Source organism: Thunnus albacares, chromosome 23 (genome assembly GCF_914725855.1).
Source record: "Thunnus albacares chromosome 23, fThuAlb1.1, whole genome shotgun sequence".
NCBI classification, from domain to species: domain Eukaryota; kingdom Metazoa; phylum Chordata; class Actinopteri; order Scombriformes; family Scombridae; genus Thunnus; species Thunnus albacares.
This window is the reverse complement of record NC_058128.1, coordinates 18,990,313-19,010,582: the sequence shown is the minus strand read 5'-3', so window position 1 is coordinate 19,010,582 and position 20,270 is coordinate 18,990,313. Positions and strand designations below refer to the sequence as shown.

The following is a 20,270-nucleotide window of genomic DNA, read 5'->3' as shown; positions in this document are numbered from 1 at the left end:
TTGGTAAAAATGGACAATCTGTAGTACTGATATACCTAACAGTCAATATGTAGAAAGCCACAGGTTTAGGCTCATATAATTTATATATAAGTTAGTAATGTGCAGTTATAAAGTGTGTGGTAATGTCAATATGTACAGCAAAAATATGGTTATTATTAAAGTGTTCATTGTGAAGGTGTCCCGTAACGCAAGAAATGCACTTCGGGAAATTATTCCCATGATTCCACAGTTTGTAGTTTACAGATTAGCTAGCTAGCGGTGGCTAGTAAAGCAGACAGAAGGGCTGCAAGAAAACAGTTCAACGCGAGGTAAGTGGATTTCGGAAATCAACTGCCCAAATCTGTAAAGTGCATAATGTTGTTTAACAATACTTTATGGGTTCGTAGTTCGTTGGCTGAGGTGTAGCTACATAACGCTAAAGTAAGACGTGCTAAAGTCAAGCAGCTAATGCTAGTTAGCTTGGTAAATTGTCGCTAAATATAGCTAGTCGCGTTAAGTCGCCGAATATACTTTGAATTTTTTGCACTTGCTTTGCCACATTTGTCTGAAACCTGTCGACGACCGCTTGATAGTAATGCCATGACTTGTTGGGAAAATACTCGAGAGGAGCGTCCAGCTACGAGTGTCCGACAATGGACGCACGGTTAGTAGCTAGCTAGCTAGCTAGCTAACTTGCTAGCATTTTGAGCCGGGGGACACAGAGCGCGACATTTGAAAACAACTCAAAAGCATTTGACGCTTCTGAAACATTTTGAGACGTCAGTGTTAACTCCTGAATTATTGTCAACCGACAGCCAGTCTAAGGATGGCATAAATGTTAATCACAACTGTTGACCCACAATCTGAAATGCGTTTCCAGTTTGGGTGATTTGAGGGGAACTTGATGTTAACAAACCCCGAATACTGCATCAAAAAGTTAAATAGTCGGGTTTTGATTCATGACATCGACACAGCTATATTTCCGGATTTTTGAATTAGCCTGTAACTTCAATATATGTTGTGATGCTGGCATTAGGGAAGTTCATTGCTGTGATAATTTATTCTGATTGGGTGACATTACAGATTGATACGATGCTTGATATTCAGTGGCTAAAGTGGTTTGATAGTTACAATCACACTTCCCCCAGACTCTACGGACCCACAGCAGACCCAGCAGCCAGGAAGTGGAGCTAACTAATCACTTGAGATTGATTGAGAGACTTGTCTTGACTGCGAAGAGGTTGTGGTTTTAATGAGTGGCTTTGGGACTCTCCTCAAAGCCACCATGGTTACTGACAACAAAACCAGACCTAATTTTTGTTCTCTGAAAGCACCATACAGCACTTGACTACAGGCGGTTTTTGTCACAGCCACATTACTGTTAAAGGCTTGGTGAAGATCTCTTTTGTGCTTTATTTTTTGGGATACAGACACAGCAAATCCTTTGCTTGGTTTACCCAGCATTACTTTATCTCCTCCTGTCTCTGGATGTCCTCCTGTAGAGGTGAGATGACCTCCTCTGCCCTCGGACAGTCGGCTCCTCTCATCCCAAACCTGGAGCCCGGTATGGGGAAGTCTGCAGCCATGCTAGGGTTGTCTGCCGGGTTGGGGGGAGCAGAGATGGAGCTGCAGAAGATGCTAATCGATGAGAGGATGAAGTGTGAAAACCACAGGACCAACTACCGGACTCTAAAGGCTGAACATGCCAGGTAGGTACACCTCTAATCTGATTTAATATTTAAGTTTGAGTGTGAGGAGATTGTAATTTTAGTTGTACGGTGTCAGTGTCAGCCATGGTATTGCTTTTGCAGCTTGCAGGATGAGTTCACCCGGGCGCAGGGCGAACTAAAGCGCCTGCTCAGCGACAGACAGGCTCAGCAGGAGAAACTGCAGCTGCTGTTGGCTGAGCTGCGAGGAGAACTGCTGGACAAAACCAGGGAGCTGGAGGAGCTTCGGCTGCAGGTAAACCAAGCCTGAGAAGGGAGGAAATCACACATGCTTAAACTAGCAGGAATGATATAATTGCACTGCTTTTTTCCCCCAGCATTATGAAATTTAGGTACATTTGTTTCTGATGTGGCTGAGAGATTTTCACCCGAATTTGAAGTATGATAATATGTTTGTGTGTGTGTGTGTGTTGACCAGGTGATGACCCCTCAGCGGCTGGAGTTGCTCAGAGCTCAGGTGCAGCAGGAGATGGAGGCTCCGGTCAGGGAGCGCTTCAACAAGCTGGAGGAGGTCAGTCTGTCTGTTTGTTTCTGTATCACAAGTCACTAATGTCTGACACCAGCTCTGTCTGGTGTGAAACAAAGGCTTTTAACATCTGTTTATAGCAGCATTGAAACTTGCTTCTACTGAAGGAGGAAAATGCTGGTGTTGTCCTTTAATACCTCCTTTAAATTTGGTGTTAGCAGCTGTGACTGTTAAGTCCATAACAACAGTGAAGAGATTTGCATTGATTGCCTTTTTTGAAAATCATGTAGACGTCTCTGCTCTCAAGGGAATAGCTAATTTCCATTTTATTCTGCTTGAGTGCTCCTTCTCTCCTTTCACTGATTTGTGGCTATCGTGTGTGCTTGTGGTTCTTTGCAGGAGACAGAGAAATACAGGTCAGAGTACAACAAGCTGCGATATGAGTACACCTTCCTCAAGTCCCAGTTTGACCACCAGAGGGAAGAACATGTTCGTATACTGGAGGAGCGGAGGATACGCTATGAGGCGGAGGTGTGTGTTTTGAAAAAGCCCGTGTCACGCTGGTTAAATGAATGATGTAAAGTAAATACTAATTTAAAAATAAGATCTGTAATATCCTTTTTGTCCTCCCTGTTGTCAGATCTGTCATCTGGAGAAGGATAAGGAGGACCTGATGGCTCAGTACCAGGGTTCGGACCCGCTGCGTGATGGGAAACGAGTGGAGGCTCTGCTGAGGGAAAAAGCTCAGCTCCACCTGCGGCTGAAGGGCCTGGAGGCAGAGGTGGCTGAGCTCCGAGCGCAGAAAGAAAACTCAGGCCAGCAGGCCGAGAACGTCCAGCGCATTCAGATCCGACAGCTCACAGAGTCTCAGGCTGCAGTGAAGTCGCTGGAGGTGAGACGCCATCATGTTTGCATTTGCCTGGAGTTGGACTCAGGATTAAATTGACAAAACTATTGTTTTTTGATGTCCTTGGTTGTAAATTTGACCATTTTGTTGGTTAACGGTCAAGTGTTTATGAAGCTGAGGTTTGTCCGATCTAACTGGATGTTGGTTTTGCAGGCGGAGCGTCACTCACTGCGTCTCCAGCTGGAGCGGATGGAGAGCGAGCTTAATCTCAACCACGAGCAGAACAGCCAGCTCACCGGACGACTGCACAAAGCTGAGAGAGAGGTCAACTCCCTCACCTGCCAGGTACGCCCCTCTCTGTGTCCCCCTCTGAGACGTCCGTTTAATTCTTACTTGTCATCACTGAACACTCCTCTGGAAAAAGCTGAGTAGAAACAGCAAATTTTAATTTAACTTATGTGCTGTATGTATGTAGAAAAGACAGTTATAGCAGGTGCTCATTCATAGAGAAACTACTGACGCTACTGAAACGGTTTCATTCTCACAAATGTCTGAACTAATATACACCTGTAAATCACACACAGCTGCAAGAAAAGTAGAATGCTAAGATTTGAAGTGCTCAAAAAAAAAAATCCTGGAAGAATGAGACATTTTAACGAGTGTCCAGCAGATGTCAGTCACAGCGGCTGAATGTTGGATTTAATTTCTTGCTCTTATGGTTCTCAGATTGAAAGCCTGAAGCACTCACATAAACTGGAGGTGGCCAGCGTCAAACTGGAGTGCGCCCGGTCTAAAGGGGAGGTGGAGAGGGAGAGAGACACACTGCAGGGGCAGATTGACGGTATGGATCTTTCTCACTCACACACTCAGCGGTTGATTTTCCTCATTTTCATCTCTGCTTCAGTTTTTCTCTCTCTCCTCTCAACCTCCTTTAATTTTTTTACATTCAGTTTTTTTATGTTGTCTTTTTTCTACATCTTTATTTTTCCTCTTGGAAAGGCCAAAAGTAAACATGTAAAATGTGGAGGAAAGTTTGTTCATAACAGTGTGTCCACATTGAAGCAGAATTTTCCTATTATAGTGATGTTTACTTCTCTATCTGTGACTATTTAACTGAATAATTTAACTAAAAACAAATCCACTAGTCCAGACCCTCACGTCATGAATCAAAGCCCATGCGTATCATTTAATTTGCCTCCATTAATGAATCCAGTCTACTACTGACTTTGACAGTGAGTGAGTATCACCCTGTTTGCTCTCTGATGCTCATGGTATCTGGTGTGTCTCAGGTCTGCAGGCAGATGTAGAGGTGTTAAAGGCGGCGGTGGAGCGACACAAAGAAGTGCTGGTGGAGAAAGAGAGGGAGATGGTCAGGAAGGTGCAGTCCGCCCGCGACGAGGAGTTCCGCAAAACAGCAGCCTTGCACGAGGAGAAGTGAGAATCGACTTTGTTTCATTTCAGTTAGTGATATCATCTGTCTGGTGGAAGCTTAAAGGAAAGAGATTAATATTAGTGTGCGTGCAATTAGGGAATTTTTTTTTTCTTTAAAGGAAATGGGAAAACAGAAATAAATGTTGCTGACGTTTCTGCAAGTGTACTTTTCGCTTTACAACATTTTCCGTGATGTTTCTCATGTCGTCAGGTTGGAGTTGGAGAACCGTCTTGCAGCGCTGGAACAGCAGAGGGCGCTGCAGGATGCTGCAGACCACTCCCAGAAAGAGGAGTGGGAGGAACGTGTCCGTAATGCCCAACAAGGCGAGGAGGCAGCTCGCAAAGAACTGCAGAGCCTGAGGTCAGCAGCAGAACTTCCCTTTTCTCCCCACACACCGCAGACAGTTACAAATCGGTATTGAGGTTACGGCCAGTGTCATTTGCAGTCTGAGCTGGTAATATCATCTGCAAAGACAACAATGACATGGCAGTATTTTTCTACTATTATAGGCCCTACACAGTACGTCAGGCTGTTTGTGCAGAATGAAAAGGGGAAATAATAAAATAAATGGCAAGAAAAGGAGCTTTTGTGTGTTGTGGAATATAATTTGATCTCTATATTCTTTTGGGGAAGTCATTGCTCTCATTAATGAAACTGTCTTGTGTCTCAGAATCAAATTACAGCAGCAAAGCTCACAGCTTGAGGAACTTGAGGGACAGAAAGCAGAGATTGCTGACCTTCAGCAGGTAAGTCAACGCCCACAACCTCAAAGTCTCATTTGCCAAAAAAAGTAGACGCAAGGATGTTTGTTTAGCTGAAATAAATGTGATTTTTTTTTTTTTGTGTTCGACCCAAACAGCAGAACCATGAGCTGGGTGTCCAGCTGGGCACGGTGTCGCAGTCTGAAAGTGACCTGATGGAGGCAAACCAGCGCCTGAAAGAAACACTGGACAGAGTGAGGGAGGAGCTGAGGATGGCTCGAGCCCAGACTGAGAGGAGCCAACATGAGGCAGAGAGGTACGTCTGCCGGCCTGTCTTCTAGTAAATTAGCAGCTCAAGTCCCATTTAAAAAAAAAAAAAAAAAAAAAAAAAAGCACTAAACAGTTAAACTTTATGCGGCTCAAACAACATATTTCCGAGCATCTTTGTCCCCTTCCAGGCTGGTGGAGGACCGCCGTGTTGAGTGGTTGGAGGAGAAACACAAGCTGCAGGAGCGAGACGCCGAGCTGCAGCAGAAATACTCTCAGGCCAAAGAGAAACTGCAGAGGGCAGCGGTTGCCCAGAAGAAGGTACCTGCTGCAGGTTTACTCCCAGATTACAGTCTGCATCATCTCTGTTTTATCTATGTATCAGTTCACAAGTGGATTCCATTAACACATAATCATTTCTTTGTTTATTTTGTCCATATAACAAATACTGTTATACATTGAAATGGTTTTAAAAGTGACTTGAATTTGTCTTTCTGGAAGCTGCTTATAGAATTATATATGTATGTGTGTGTGTGTGTGTGTGTGTGTGTGTGTGTGTGTGTGTGTGTGTTGTGCAGAGGAAAACACTGACAGAGAACAAAGAGAAGAGACTGCAGGATAAAATCCAGTTGCTGGAGGCCAAGATAGAAGAGTTGGAACTGGAAGCTGCTGCAGCCAAGAAGTAATCCTAATGTCTCATTTCATGAATGAAATAACTCTGTCAAGTTGACCTGCCTTAAGAAATTTGCTCACAGAGTGAATATTTTTGTCCTTTTATAATGTTAAACATATCAACCAATCAATGCAGGATGAGCTAACAAAATGAAACTTCAAGGGACCCAATCAGAAGTCTGCTTTTAAAGCCTGTGAGTCTTGTAGTTAGGGTCTGATTCTAAAAGCTAAATAAATGTTCTCTCCTCTGTCCAGACGTACTTCCCACTCAGAGGAACAAGCTCAACTCAACAGAAGGTTGAAGGAGCTGCAGCGACGACACAACGAGTTTCGGCGCCTCCTACTAGGAGGCCAAGGCCCCTTCAGCGTTGCCCCCGCCTTCCTAACTTCCTCACCCACGCCCTTCCTCCTCCTCGGGTCTGAGGGGCCTTTATCCAACATACCTGTAAGCATGAACTGAGATATTATCAGCCTGTACTGTAGATGGATGAAAACATTTAGAAAGTAGTTCAAGGGAGACCAAAACAGCAACAAATAAAAATTCCTTAACAAGAAGAGGCACACAGCAGTCTCTACACTCGCAGTAGCAGGAAATAGAGTGGAACTCAATGAATAAACCACACATTTTTTGAGAAGTGGAAGCTCAGACTCACACCCGCTTCACACACACACTCACGCTCATAAGCAAAACCACAACTGAATACAACAAGTTCACACCTCCTCTGTTGATGAAGGGCATCCCTTAAAATGTCAAATCACTAACTGAAACGGTCGCAAATCACGAGAATCATGAAGAAGATGAGATGTTGTCAACAAACTTACATGGCAGAGGTTGACTGGTTAGATCATGATGACAGTGACGTGTGTAGGAGGGGACATTATTGACGAGTTTTCTTAAATATGTTTGCATAATGCTGTTGTAATATTTCCGTGGTTTTATCGTCTGTCTCCTGCTGTGTTGGCAGGAGGAGCAGCATCAGAGGGAGCTGTGTCTGTTGCGTCGGAGGCTGGAGGACCTGGAAAGCGCCCAGCAGCAGCAGCTGGAGGAACTGGGGTCTCTGGTACAGAGAGACCGGGACGCCACTCCGCAGCCTGACCTCTGACATCCACATGACTTCACATTAGACTTTCAGTTGACTAAGAGTGAGACACTTCCCTGTTTGTCCTAACAAGGACACCAGCAGTGTTTTTTATAAAAATAGAAGCATTATTTATTGGTGCGTTTAAATGAAAATGGATTTTGCACGTCTCTACTGTTGTGTTGCCGGGGAACTTGAAATGCTGCAGCACCTTTTTTGAAAAAAAATTGACCATGATGGCCATTACGAGACTTCCTCAGGGTTTGATTTTTGTATGTTTTTGTATGTTTACACACATTCATTCTGAAGCCACTCTGGAAAAAATGATTTATATTGAAGAGTTCATATAAAAGCTCACGACATTTCAGGCTGTGAATCGTATGTTTATACAGACTGTTGTCATTTCCACAAACCTTTACTTGAATTGTATTGAAACAATGATGAACTTTTTTCTGACATGTCTGTGGTTTTGACTAAACAAAAGCTGAATTTCTCACACACGCTAAAATAATGAAGTGGTTGATTTTCACCGCACAGCTGCAGTGTAGAACTAAGTTAAGTCCATCAGACACAAGACGAGCGAGCAGATGTGTCACATACATGCACATACAGTGCATCACTTCGTTATTTTCGAAGTGAAGTTAACTATTTGAATGCCAGAAAGTTCCCTGAATTCAAAGTTTTCTACAAACGTTTCACCTCAGAAGAAACAAAGCTCTCCAGTGACTGATGAAATGATTATGGGCATGGTTTGCAGCTCCTGTCAGTGGTGAGTATTGATTGGTACCATCACCTCCATCTTAATCGCAGAGAGAGGGAACATGCTGGCTGATACTTTTATTTAAAGGCCAAGCGCTCTCCTCAGTCCTTTCTCCACCGCTTCATATGTGCTCCCCTGTCACCACTTCTTTTATAGTTCATTTATAAGTGGAAGGACGGGCAGCTCAGCTCCAGGAGCAGCTCTTCAGTCCATCAAACAAACTTTTGACATGATGTAGTTGCTCTGTCAGCTCAGAGGGGGCACCATTCTGGTTCAACTTCTCTGTGATCTGTAGAAAAAGCAAAGAAAAACATCTTGTCAGGCGTCTCAAACTCTTACTTTACCCCAAGTCACAAATCTTTTACAGAAGCAAATTCTGGAGCAAAGTGTCATTTCTACTCGTGTCTTGAAATGCATTTAAATTGAATAGATTCAGGTTTATCAGGTTATGATGAAACCAGATGGAAATATTCTTCCGGCTTGGTGAGATAATAGCATTAAAGTGTGTTTACTGCATGGGCAATGCAGATCCTCTCATGAGAAAGTGAAACCTGTTTTGAGAACGCAGTTATTAATATTGACAACAAGTGAAACTCCCTCATGAAAGCCTTCTGCATTCAGGTTCAGCGTCTGCATAAGAACCGGAAACAACAGCCTGATTAACCAAGCAAAGGGAAAATCAGCAGTTCAAAAATGCCGTTTCCTCTACAGGTGTCACATGTGACTGACTGTGTCAGTTTCACAATTTCCACTGTTGTCAACAATGTGTCTGGTCTTAACCAGGGAGGCCTCAAATGAAATGCGGTATTTGAAGCAGAAACCACCAGTATGAAGTCATTTCTGATATATTTTAGTATCTTCCAGAAGCTTTTGATGCCACTTATTGTCATGAATATAATGCTGACTCACATAAAAGTTGGATTTTAACACGTAAAAGTGTTAAAATCCAACAAAAGTTAATTAGACAATTAACTTTAGTTGGATTTTCCCTCCTTTGCCACTCTATTAGGTAGTGTCCATACTACAGCTGATGATTTCTTATCAGTGTGAAAAGTAAAAAGCGCCACAGGCTTACTTTGTAATTCAGCCCATGTATGAGTAATGTTGCTTGTTTGTGACAAATTCTGAAAGTTTTCTCTGGCAGTCAAACAGATAACTGACAGTCTGTCATAGTTCATCTTAAACAGCTGGCAGACACCCACAGCTGCTTTAATGAGAGGTGACTAACTGAACCACATCCTGATTTTACCCATGAAGGTGAGTTTATGCAACGTGCAAAGAATTCCTCTGCCTGTAAAAACAGACTGCGGCTCTGCAGGGAGCTCTCTATAGTTTGAAAAAATAACCCTGATAATGTCTGATTAGCCTCAAGACTTCAAATATATAACAGAGAGCCTGCAGAACAAGTGTGTGAAGTTTAAATGATTTGGGAGTTTACCAGGCAGGGAGTATCTAACTAAAAACTATCAAGTTGCATTATGGGAAATGTAGGATTCAGCTTTTTTGGAGTTTCACCCATACTAGGGACTAAAAGTCAGGACACCTTAACCTCCGCTACTTAGATTTGGACTATTCCTCTTTTCATCTCTCTCTTGCAAATCCCACAACTTTGCGGGACTTTGAAAGAAAGCTTGATGCTCAATCTGTAATTAACAAAAGCAGATGTGGCATTTACAACATTTGAACTTGTCAGTTCATGTTGATATTTTGTATTAATTTAATTCTACATTAAAAAAAAAAATCCAAAATCTTATAACACAACAGAACCATGAAACACATGTGAGCTAGTCTTGAATAAATGGTGCTCAGGTGAGGAGGAGTACTGACCTCTGTGAAGTATCTCTGTATGAATTTGAAGAGTTCTCTGAGGGCCGCAGGTTCATTGAATTCATTTTCATGTTTCTGAAATGAAAAACACACAGTCATCCAATTCACTGCTGGTCTTCCCAGCAACACTTTTGCTTTAAAATTTGTGTTGAAATAGACGTTACCTTTGACTCCTCCTGCAGGAAGATCTTGAATTCTCTGCTGGTGATTGGCGGCTGGTCTTTGATCTGCTTGTAGTAAGCCTTCACTTCCTGCTTGTACTTGGGAATGTCTTTGGCATACAGGAGCTTGTTGGTTGGTGCGTTCTGGAACACAGTAATATTCAAGATATCATGTTCACATGTTCCTACATGAAACATGATTATTTAAACATCATATATTCTGACTGTAGGTCACCAAAACAACATCTTGGATCACAGATTAAGGACAAGGGCTCCATGTGCAATGTCTCTAAAGTTTAGATCAGCTGCTTTCACATTAGAGTAGACATTCACAATAGACTCCATCTCAGCCTAGGAAAACCTGACTTCCTGTAATAATAAATTATAAGACCCTTGTTTTGTACTTTACCTTCCCCAGCTGGGTCTCACTGAGGGAGAAGGAGTCCATGAAGGCCTGAGCGATGACGGACAGGCAGCCGTCCAAATGTGGAGCCTTCTCCATGTCAAAAACAAACTGAGGGTTTTTCAGGATGTTGACCCAGAAGCGCAGAGGCAAACTGCATAGTAGAGTAAAGTAAAGCAGGTGCGGTTTTAAGATTTGGACACCATGCTAGTAGTATCTCTACATACATTTTATTTGTTCTGACTTGTGTGTTAAAGCTTTTTCACACTGTTCACAGAGCTTTTCACGTCCCAGTCGTACCTGTTGGTCTTCCAGATGTGCATTACATCTGGATCTGTGATCTTCATGTTGTCTGCCTGAGTGTCCAGGAAGTCGAAGAAGTATTTGACAGCATGCGGAGCTCTGCCTTGAGGCATCCCCCAGATAGACCTGAACAGGTTCTCCACAAAAGAATGCACTGCCACCTTAGAGAGAGAGAACGAGGTAGACTCATTTTTTTTCTGCTGTCGTTTATATTTCAGAACAGAAAAAAGAAAAGCTTTTATATACTGGATAAACAGGTTGAATTAGTAATGTTAAAGCGGAGAGAGAACAGCAAAAGAGATATTTCATGTTCAAATTTGGTTTCGTTAGTGCTGGTTTGAGTGGGAAGATATAAAATGGCTCCTCTTGCCTTTGTGGAGAGCAGCTTGGTGAGGTACACTTCTTTCACTTTGAACTTCTTCTTCTCTTGGTTCTTTCTTTGGTTCTCGTCTACATCAGGATCAATCTGCAGAAAGGAAGACGTCGGCCATCACTTTAATTCATCTTCAATCCAAGCACGCCTTAAACACTCAGTGATACACACATAGAAGTGTGGGGATCAAATGATGTGATAATTCATATCCTAAGCTGTCTCTCACCAAGTGGAAGTATTTTCCAGAGAAGTTCTCATCATCTAGTGGAAAAAAGAACAGAAATAAACATTGATAAGAACCAGAAACAATTAACTTCCTCTTTTCTGTTCTTTTGCATTTGGTGGTTGCAGGTTTATTAAAGCTGCAATATACAATTTTTTTTAAAAAAAAGAAACATTTTAAAGCTCAAAAACATTTTATTTAACACCAGATCAATTCTCATTCTTAAAAGCTCCCATTTATGTCAAATAGACTTTTAAAGGATGTTGGGGACATTTTTAGCGTGATGGCTGTGTCAGCAATCAGACAGTTGGGACTACTTTCTGTTGATGAAATTGAAGAAATAGTTTGACATCTGACAGTGTGACAGTGTGTTTCTTTTCAGATCTTACCCTTCAGACTCCCCTGTGGGCTGAGAGGAGGATGAGTCTTTTTAGAAAGCACTTTGATCGTGGCTCCGTCAGACACCTACAGGCATAAAAACAGACCAAGAGACCTCAGAGAGGTAAGTTAATGACACTTTGGTTAATTTAACATCCTTTGTTCCAAGATTTAAAGAAATTACACTGCTATGAAATAACTAACAGGGTGCAATGAATCTCTACATTTCAGAAACTTCAAGTGATTAATCTAAAATACATGTAGCTCTATATAGTGTCTTGCATCAAGACCTGACATTAACATCAGACATGGTTTCAATTCTAACCTTCATTGTGGTTTCCTTTCACACAAACACCAAAAACTAAATATAATTACCCACAAAATCCCCCTAGATAAGGTCTATACAGTCCCAAGTGTTCCTGTTGGAAGGAAATGTTCAGGAGACATCATCTTTTCAGGAACTTCCTTAAGTTTTATAAATCTAAACATTGTAGAGTTTCTTCAACTTCCACTGCAGTTTTCACCCGGATGTTACAAACATGTCCCCAGACGGCAGAAGTTATGTATATGGTGGTTATTTCTTGACTAGTGGTGTGCAGTGAGGTTTGCAAACACAGTCCAGGCCACCAGGCTATGATACAACTCATCCGTTTGAGTCTACAGTATCTATCCTGGACCCTGAGGGTTTTCTGATAGATAATAGACACATGACACAAAAAGACTCCATGATCCCATTATGAAGCCATTACAAAACACTCTTCCTCCTGTATGTCTATACACTTGTTGTCTGCTAGTTTGAAATCTCCACTTGGCATGTATCTTCTTTTTTATTTAGAAATCCATCCTTCTTATCAGGCTTACTGAGAAAGTGAAACTGTAGTGGATAAGAGCTTCCCATGCTCTTTGACTAGACTGACTCAGTTGGTCCAAATTTGATTTTGTTGTTGTCTACAGGAAATGATGAATCTATTTGGCAGCAAAATTTACAGTAAGGAAAGCACAGTCAAATTTTGTCCTCTAACAGCAGTGAACAAGTACTCAGTACAGAGGAAGCTACACTGACATCAGATCATCATCATTCTGTAGATATAACATCTCACAGGTCACCAGGGTCTGTGGGTTTTTGTGTGTGTCACCTCTTTAAAGTCATTACATTAACATCTACATTTTGCTACTATTCCAACGAATGAAACTGTGTAGCAAGTTTAGCCTTTTTCTGTTTGGTCTAATTAGTCTGCTCAAAATATTACTGGAGATATTTTGCTTTCAAGCCAATTCTTACTTCATTTTCTTACCCCCTTTCTATTCTTGAATTTAACATGCGAAACCTTTCAGAAAGTTCCTTTATGCATGCCCCTCTCCTGTAAGTGGAGACAACAACAATAATACTGAAAGTGAGAGGAGGGGAACTGAGGGCTCACTGAGTTCTGCCAACTGACAAAAGTTCAAACCTACATCCCTGCCCTTGTTTTGACTGGGACTGTGGTTGGTTTTCGTGGGTGTGTTTCTGTAGCATCCTCTATGAAACATACAACTGGCCCACGCTGCAACATAGAGCAACCAGCACACAGACCAGACAGACACACCTGATGAGCTTTTGTATGAGAGAGTAAGTGCAACAGGGCTAAACAGCACTCTCCCACACTGACACAGATTATTTTTCTGTTTCATTTTTCATTTTTATTGTGTCCATTCCTTCTCTCACCTCATAGTGCTTGAGTGTGTTGAGCATTGTCACCTCCCCGATAACCTCTGAGCTAGCATCCACTTCCTCAAGAGGAACAAACGATTGGTCCTTCTCAAACTCTGGTTGAAAGATAAGAAGAGATTATGGTTAAACAACTTGAAGAGTATTTCTTGGAAGATGTAGATGAGTTTATGGCAACTTTACCTTTTACTTTCAGTTTGTTAGTCAATTTGAATGCATAGTCATTAAACATATAAATTCAATTTTTTTTTTTAACCTAGTTTCACCTAGTTTAGCTCTTTAAAATCAGGGCACACACACATATATATACATATATAGCTCCATTTTATAAAAAGGCTTAACAATCTCCTAAAACAGCTAGGCACTGTGTTTAGAAAATCTTACTCAAAAAAGAGGAAGAGGCACTACTTGTTAGAATATAGAATATCACAAGACGTATCCTTTGAAAAGTGCACAGCAATTAAACCTTAATGATTAGGTTAGAAATGTTTTTATAAGTTTGTATATGGAATTAACCTCCATGACAGCAGTATAATCTCAGTATTGAAAGACACGGGTCTTATTCTCACCGATACAAACATCTCTGACGGAGGTGTTGTAAGGGAAACCAAACTTGGCTTTGAAGGTAGACAGGATTTTTTCTTTGACCTGCTCTACTGTGTCACAGTCGAGGGCGTCGACCTCCAGAGGTTCGCTGACTTCACCGTCGCTTCCCACTGCAAATAGCACCTTAAGTTTCTGTAGACAATTCACAGAAACATGTATAGAGCTGATACATAGTGTAGTTACAGCACCAACAGTAATTCTTATGTGATGTTTATGTTATTAATCAGCCAGCAGATGCAACGCTAGAGTGCATGTGTGGGTAGTAAATACAACTTTTACTTGCACATGCACACAGCTTGCATGCATTCTCATCAAAAACCACTAGAATAACCACTAATGCTAACCTCAGTTTTCTCATCATGTAAACAGTAACTGAATCAAACCGCATCAGTTGTTTCAGATGACAACAGATTAAAAATGATTTAGTTGTCTCTCCTCCTGTCATCCTTCATTCACTGGAAAGTATAATGCAGCTGCAGAGATATTTGAAAGGAGGTCTGGTTAATGAAAGGTTTCACAGCAGTTTTGCACCAGTTAAAATATCATTAGTTTCCATCTTATTTCCTTCCTGCAGTTTTGTAGCTAATGCATGAACCCTCTAATGGATGGAAACAAGCAGTAAATTGAGATGGTAGTTTGTTAGATTAGATTACACCTTCATAGGTTGGGTCACTGCAGCAGCAGCAGCAGAGAGGAGAAAATGTAAACGAAGAGGAAACACGGAGCACTGAGGCTGTAACAGTCAAGTGTCACATTTAAAGAGTGAACTGGGGATAATTCAACACATTAATCTTTGTATCAGTGTTTGAGGTTTGTAGATGTTTTAGGTTTGTGCAGAACACTCACGTTATCAAATGTACTGTAAATATGTGCATATGAAATGTCAGCAGTTTGTCTTGTCAAAGTATAAACACATGTAGGTAAGCTAACTGTCAAACATTAAATACTCAGCTTGTCTAGAAAAGTTGCGAAGCACACGTGACTATGAGTCAGGTCTACTGAATATGGCCTTTTACTCATATGTGACCTAGTCTTATGAAACTGATGTCACAGGTTCATTTCTGGTTGTCATCATTTACAGACCACAGAAACTATTACAATTAACTTCGCTGCTAAACCAAAGAAAATAGACAGAATTTAATTACATAGCTAAAGTGTATGTTCGAGGTCTCTGTGCTGATGCAAACTAATGCTTGGCCCCTAACTCATATTTTCCTGCATGGGTTCGGACGCCCCAAAAATAAATCTAATGGGTCGTGAGATGATTAAAAGAATAGGAAAGCAGAAAAAAAACATTTGCTACACAAAATTGAATTTATTTTTTCTAATCTTATCTTCTTGTGAATTGTTATATGATATTATTCTTTAGGACTCATAACTCATATAGACATATGCAACTGTTGACCATGTATCACAAATTGCCGTTACTTTATTTTAAGGGGTCACAGGCCAAATAGGTTGGGAACCACCGATTTAAAGGATGTTGTAATCAGCTGTTTTCTAACATGTTGTTACTTAAAATCTGCTATCCACTTGTGTCAGCTTAACATGTGAAGTGTTGTTTCTTTTTTTCCACAACTCTTTTTATTGATGTCCCAAAATTTCTGAGAATTAAGGTGTGATCAAAGGAAATGTGTACATGCAGTATGTGGGCACATTTTTGTGTTTCATCTGATATGCTCAGATGCTCTACTTCCTTGACTTCAAAGTTTTTCTCAAGATTCTGACTGTGAGTAGTTGCTTCCTTAAACAGAGTCTGTCGCAGCCCAAATGTGGTGTGTTTCACTGTTTCTCTTAAGAGGCAGCACATTTATCTAAATGAAAGACAGTATGCAGTGTCTTCACCCTTGTGGCTACTGGCTACTGGCTCCTACATCAGGTGGACATGTAATATTGATAACTTAAATTTGACCACATCTTGTTTTTACGTCGTAGGAATGAAAGAGCAGCAGTAGTTGAGCAAGCATTCAGTCAACAAAGCTAAGAGTCTATAGCCATGTCAGCAGCTCTCTTAGGTTGACCTTTTGCACAGTGAGCTATATGCTAACACATCTTAATTTCATCATAACAAAAAGAACACATGAGGCTGATGGGAATGTTGTTAGTTCTGCAAAATTTACATTTTGACCTGATGATGGTGATAGAGGAAATGTTAAGGGATGACCAAACATATTACACTTCAATTCATCCTGACATTCATGACATTTCACTAAAAACTCCAAATGTCAACCTCAACCACCAAAGTCAGTAGGATTCATCTTCTGGAAACCATGAAGTAGATGTTGAAATATTTCACAGGATAAGTGAAAAGTTTGACTTACAAAAATTCATGGTAATCCATCTAAAAGTTGTTAATATATGTTTTATATATATACATATTTCAGTCTGTATTAAAGTAATTGACCGACCAACATGCTGCTAGCATGGCAAAACTTGTCTTAATGTTTGCATCTGCATTTACTAGGGGTATGTTATTGACCAACTCAGGTCTTGCATAATATTAGTTTCCTGTCAGTATACTTGAACACATCCCTCATAGCTGTCACCAGAAATCTTCCACCGTTATTTTCAGTCTTCCTGTTTGAGAGCTTGCAAATATCAGTAGACTGAGATAGAAATCTCTCCTTGAAACTATGTTCTAAACAGAGGCCATGATAGGTTCATAGATTAAAAATGGGTATTCGATTATAGGTATAGAGAAAATATATATTTTTGTTAGCTATTTCAGGAACCATTTCAGAACAATGATTTGTTCAAGATAACCTGACAACATGCTGTAAATAAAGCAACATCAAGCTTTTTAAAAAGGCCTTGAAATACATGGTGGAGGAAGTGGTTCAGTTCCAAATGCTGAGCACTAAGAAAGCTGCTGTGGTTTATGTTATGGGTGTTTGTTAGTCCCCATTAACAAACAGCCATACTCTCAATGTGACAAACAACCTCCACATACACATATTGGGCACCTTTTAATATCAAGATCCTTCAAACAATCTGACCCATTATTATGGAAATGTAATATCCTAGCATACATTTTGATAACAAACTGTGTGTGTTGGTTAATGGAAGTACTGTGTGTGTGTGTATATATATATATATATATATATACACACACACACACACACACATATATACACATATATACATACATGTATTTAGTTATATAAATTATTATAAATTAATCACAGTTTTGTACTAAACCAAAAGAGTAAAAACAGAACTAAGAATGGGGAAGTGTTAATGAATCTTACACATCTGCAAGAATATGTGGCTTACTGGCATAAAGTACTTACAGTATGTAAATGCAGCATACAGCAGGAGTCAGCAATAAGGTTCAACCATGGGCCAGTTTTTATGAGCCCTGCTCACTGGGGGCCGGCATTGCACAGGCAACGTGAGAATCACTAAATATGTTTTAAATATATTTTGTTTGTGTATTTATTTTGTTTCATTCAAGAATAACATTTATAAAACAGTTTTAGGGTTGTATCTGAGGGCAGATGTCATAATTCCCATTAGTAAATGAGGGCAAACACAGTGACAGCAGTTTATGTTAATACTGATTTGACTTCTTCTGTGTTACACTAAGAGAACTTACATGAACCTTGTGTTTACATTGTTATCTACTGTGGATATATGAGGTAAATGTAAATGATTGGATGCAATCTGTAAAAGGGAAAAATGTGCTCTTTTTCGGTGGCCGAATATTTTCATTGAAAGGCCAGATTTGCCTACCACTGCCATACAGTATACATAATTTGGTAGTTTTTCCATTTGTGTAAAGTAAGTAAACCACCACACACAAAAAGATCTCGTTTGGAATCAAGTAATCCGCTCAAGTGTGTAAATGCCCTGACATGCAAGAAAGAGTGTGTATGTGTGTGTGTGTGTGTGTGTGTGTGTGTGTGTGTGTGTGTACCAGGGAGCTGAAGGCCTGAGCCTGCCACAGCAGCCAGTCCTCGCTGAGTGTGTACAGAGCCTTCTCTGTCACACAGTCCACTGGTCCTTTGGCAATCTGCTGCGTGAGGGCGCTCACCATCAGGAACAGGTGCTGGCCAACACTCTCCTGTATAAAACAGAAACAGGAACTCAGTGGGTCAAACAAGGCACTGATGCTGTGCAGAAACTTTCTGTGGTGGATAAGTGGGACATTTGCATTTGATCCTGTGTATTGATAACTGTCACTGACAAATTCATTAACAAGAATGAATATGCATACAGTACAGTATATAACAAAACTGAGTACACCTCTGGTCAATATCACTAAAATGTTAAGTAATTCTGTCAATATAACTTTACAATTTTACTTGTTTTTAGACAAAATCCAAGAAGAATTAAGCCAATTAATAAAAAAAAAACAGAATGTTGGACTCATTAAACCATAATGAAAGGTCCATATTTAAGAATGAACTGCATCAAAAGTCAGCACACCCTTCATTAGTGAGACTCCATTCTTTTATTTTCAATATTTTGTATGCCAGATTGGATCCTCATGGACATGGATGATACCAGCGTTGCACAAATCTGTGGAGAGATGTTCTGTCATTCTTCATAGATGATTCTTTTCAGCTGCTCTTTGCTGGAGGGGTTTTGTTTGCTCTTCCTTCCACTTTAAAATACTCTAAAGGTGTTCTGTTGGATTGAATGAAGTTAGGGGACATACTGTACTTAGCCACGTCATAGTTTTCACTTTTTTCCTCTGTAAAAACTCTTATGTGATTTTTGCAGTGTGTTTGGGATCACTGTCATGTTGGAAAATTCCTCTCCTGCCAAACATCTTGAGACTGGTAGTCATATTTTCATTCAGTATTTGGGTATACAAACTTGCATGATCTTGTACCCTTTCCCATCTTACTTGTTCAAGCAATTCCTTACCATGCGGAGCCATGCTGCATTAGACACAACTCAGGCCAAAAGTGAGAAAGTTGTGGTGGTCACAGGTTCTTTTATAAACGTGTTCAGGCAATTAATCTTAATTGGAAGTCACAGGTGTACTCACTTTTGTTGCATTGAGGTTGTACTTTGAGGTTTGTATTTTCAATTTAGTCTATCTAACCTGTTTGTTTTTAATTATAAATAAGATCAAGTATCCTACACTCCACCCAAAAAACACTACAATTATTGTAAGATGAAAAAATGTTGAATCCTTTAACATTTAAGTGATACTGGACAGGGGTGTACTCACTTTTGTTATATATGGTATGTATGGTACGTCTGATAGCTGAGTTGAGTAAAAAGACTGAACTGTGAATGCCATGAGTGTCTGAAATAACTCATCTGCTTGCACGATGGTTGCAAAGAGTCTGTAACTATGGTAATGATGAAGCTGTTATTAGGTTATGTGAACAGAGGAAGTTTAGAGAGGACAAGGTGTGGTTTATCAAATGGCTGAAGTGAAACCTACACTTTGTAGGTTACTGTTGGTAACTACCAGAGAGACCAGCCACCAAACTAATTCCTTGCTCCTGCACAGCAGGAATGGATTGCCCACACACAGTCCTCTTGCATCCCTGGGGCCAGATGCATAAATGATGGGCACACACAAAAACCCTGCATTAGCCATTTCCTGCACATAGAGTGTGTTGTGAGAATGTGTGCACGTCTCACATTCTTCAGACCACGTGTTTTCCTATAGCGACCTGAGGGTTAAGTGATGAGGTGAAGATAACATATAAGCTGAGACGGAATCTTTTAGTAAAACATTGTTTGTTTCAGTTGACAAAGAGCTGCACTGATTGTGTGATTTTTTTTTGGGTGTTTACACAGAAATCTGTAAAATGCCAATCAAAGTCGCATTAATTGGCACATTGATTAATCATTTTTGTGTGATTAATTTTATCATTCTTTTAATTTACATAGGGGACAACATTGTATTTTGCTGTTAATATTCTTTTTATTTTATCCTTAGTTGTGACACACCTTGTAAAGTCTATTTAGATATGAGAGCTACAAACTAATTATTGATTACATTCCTGAAATATCACTGCCAACAATCGATTACAGATCCATGTGATGAATTAATGATATGGACGCTATAATGACTGTTCTAGCTGTTGGTGAACCTCACCAGTTCAATGCAATCTATGAAACTGCACGTCTTCTTTCCCATTTATTTCATTGACAGGGGTAGAGCCTGGTGGAGCAGACAGTAATATGAAAACAGCTGGTTAAGGGCGTGTCTTCATCCATTTATGGATTATTGTGATAGTGGAAATGAGGCTTGTGCCCGTGGACCCAGCTTCATAATGACTGAGATGAACACAGAACCATGTGTATGCACAGCCTTATAAATCTGATGAAAAGAATGCATATGCATGTTTCTGGCTTTGTGCATACACGCAGTTTTAATCATGAATCTATA

The 20,270-nt window shown here is 40.4% G+C and overlaps 2 protein-coding genes across 6 annotated transcripts in view; one reads left to right on the top strand and one right to left on the bottom strand.

Moving 5' to 3' along the window:
- Positions 1–201: 201 nt before the first annotated feature.
- Positions 202–7,537, top strand: cep83 (centrosomal protein 83). Of its 2 annotated transcripts, none has more exons than XM_044343916.1 (16): positions 202–308; positions 1,482–1,688; positions 1,791–1,941; positions 2,125–2,217; positions 2,572–2,703; positions 2,813–3,064; positions 3,233–3,364; positions 3,746–3,860; positions 4,309–4,453; positions 4,662–4,811; positions 5,122–5,197; positions 5,311–5,468; positions 5,611–5,740; positions 5,998–6,101; positions 6,347–6,536; positions 7,057–7,537. In XM_044343916.1, the coding sequence occupies exons 2-16, from the start codon at positions 1,489–1,491 to the stop codon at positions 7,192–7,194; spliced, it is 2,166 nt and encodes a 721-aa protein (XP_044199851.1). In that variant the 5' UTR covers positions 202–308; positions 1,482–1,488; the 3' UTR covers positions 7,195–7,537. The 2 variants fall into 2 exon arrangements, with proteins under 2 accessions (XP_044199851.1, XP_044199850.1); XM_044343915.1 differs by lacking the exon at positions 202–308 and adding an exon at positions 618–643.
- A 93-nt stretch (positions 7,538–7,630) lies between these two features.
- The window catches only part of plxnc1 (plexin C1), a 42,463-nt gene continuing 29,823 nt past the window's right edge, over positions 7,631–20,270 (bottom strand). For all 4 annotated transcript variants that reach the window (XM_044343909.1, XM_044343910.1, XM_044343907.1 and 1 more), the window contains 11 exons: positions 17,829–17,975; positions 13,876–14,044; positions 13,304–13,404; positions 11,610–11,685; positions 11,224–11,258; positions 10,995–11,090; positions 10,622–10,785; positions 10,328–10,475; positions 9,922–10,062; positions 9,758–9,832; positions 7,631–8,219 (listed from right to left, as the gene is read on the bottom strand). In XM_044343909.1, the coding sequence (XP_044199844.1) occupies positions 8,115–8,219; positions 9,758–9,832; positions 9,922–10,062; positions 10,328–10,475; positions 10,622–10,785; positions 10,995–11,090; positions 11,224–11,258; positions 11,610–11,685; positions 13,304–13,404; positions 13,876–14,044; positions 17,829–17,975 (1,257 nt within the window). In that variant the 3' untranslated portion in view covers positions 7,631–8,114. The remainder of the gene's footprint in view (positions 8,220–9,757; positions 9,833–9,921; positions 10,063–10,327; positions 10,476–10,621; positions 10,786–10,994; positions 11,091–11,223; positions 11,259–11,609; positions 11,686–13,303; positions 13,405–13,875; positions 14,045–17,828; positions 17,976–20,270) is intronic.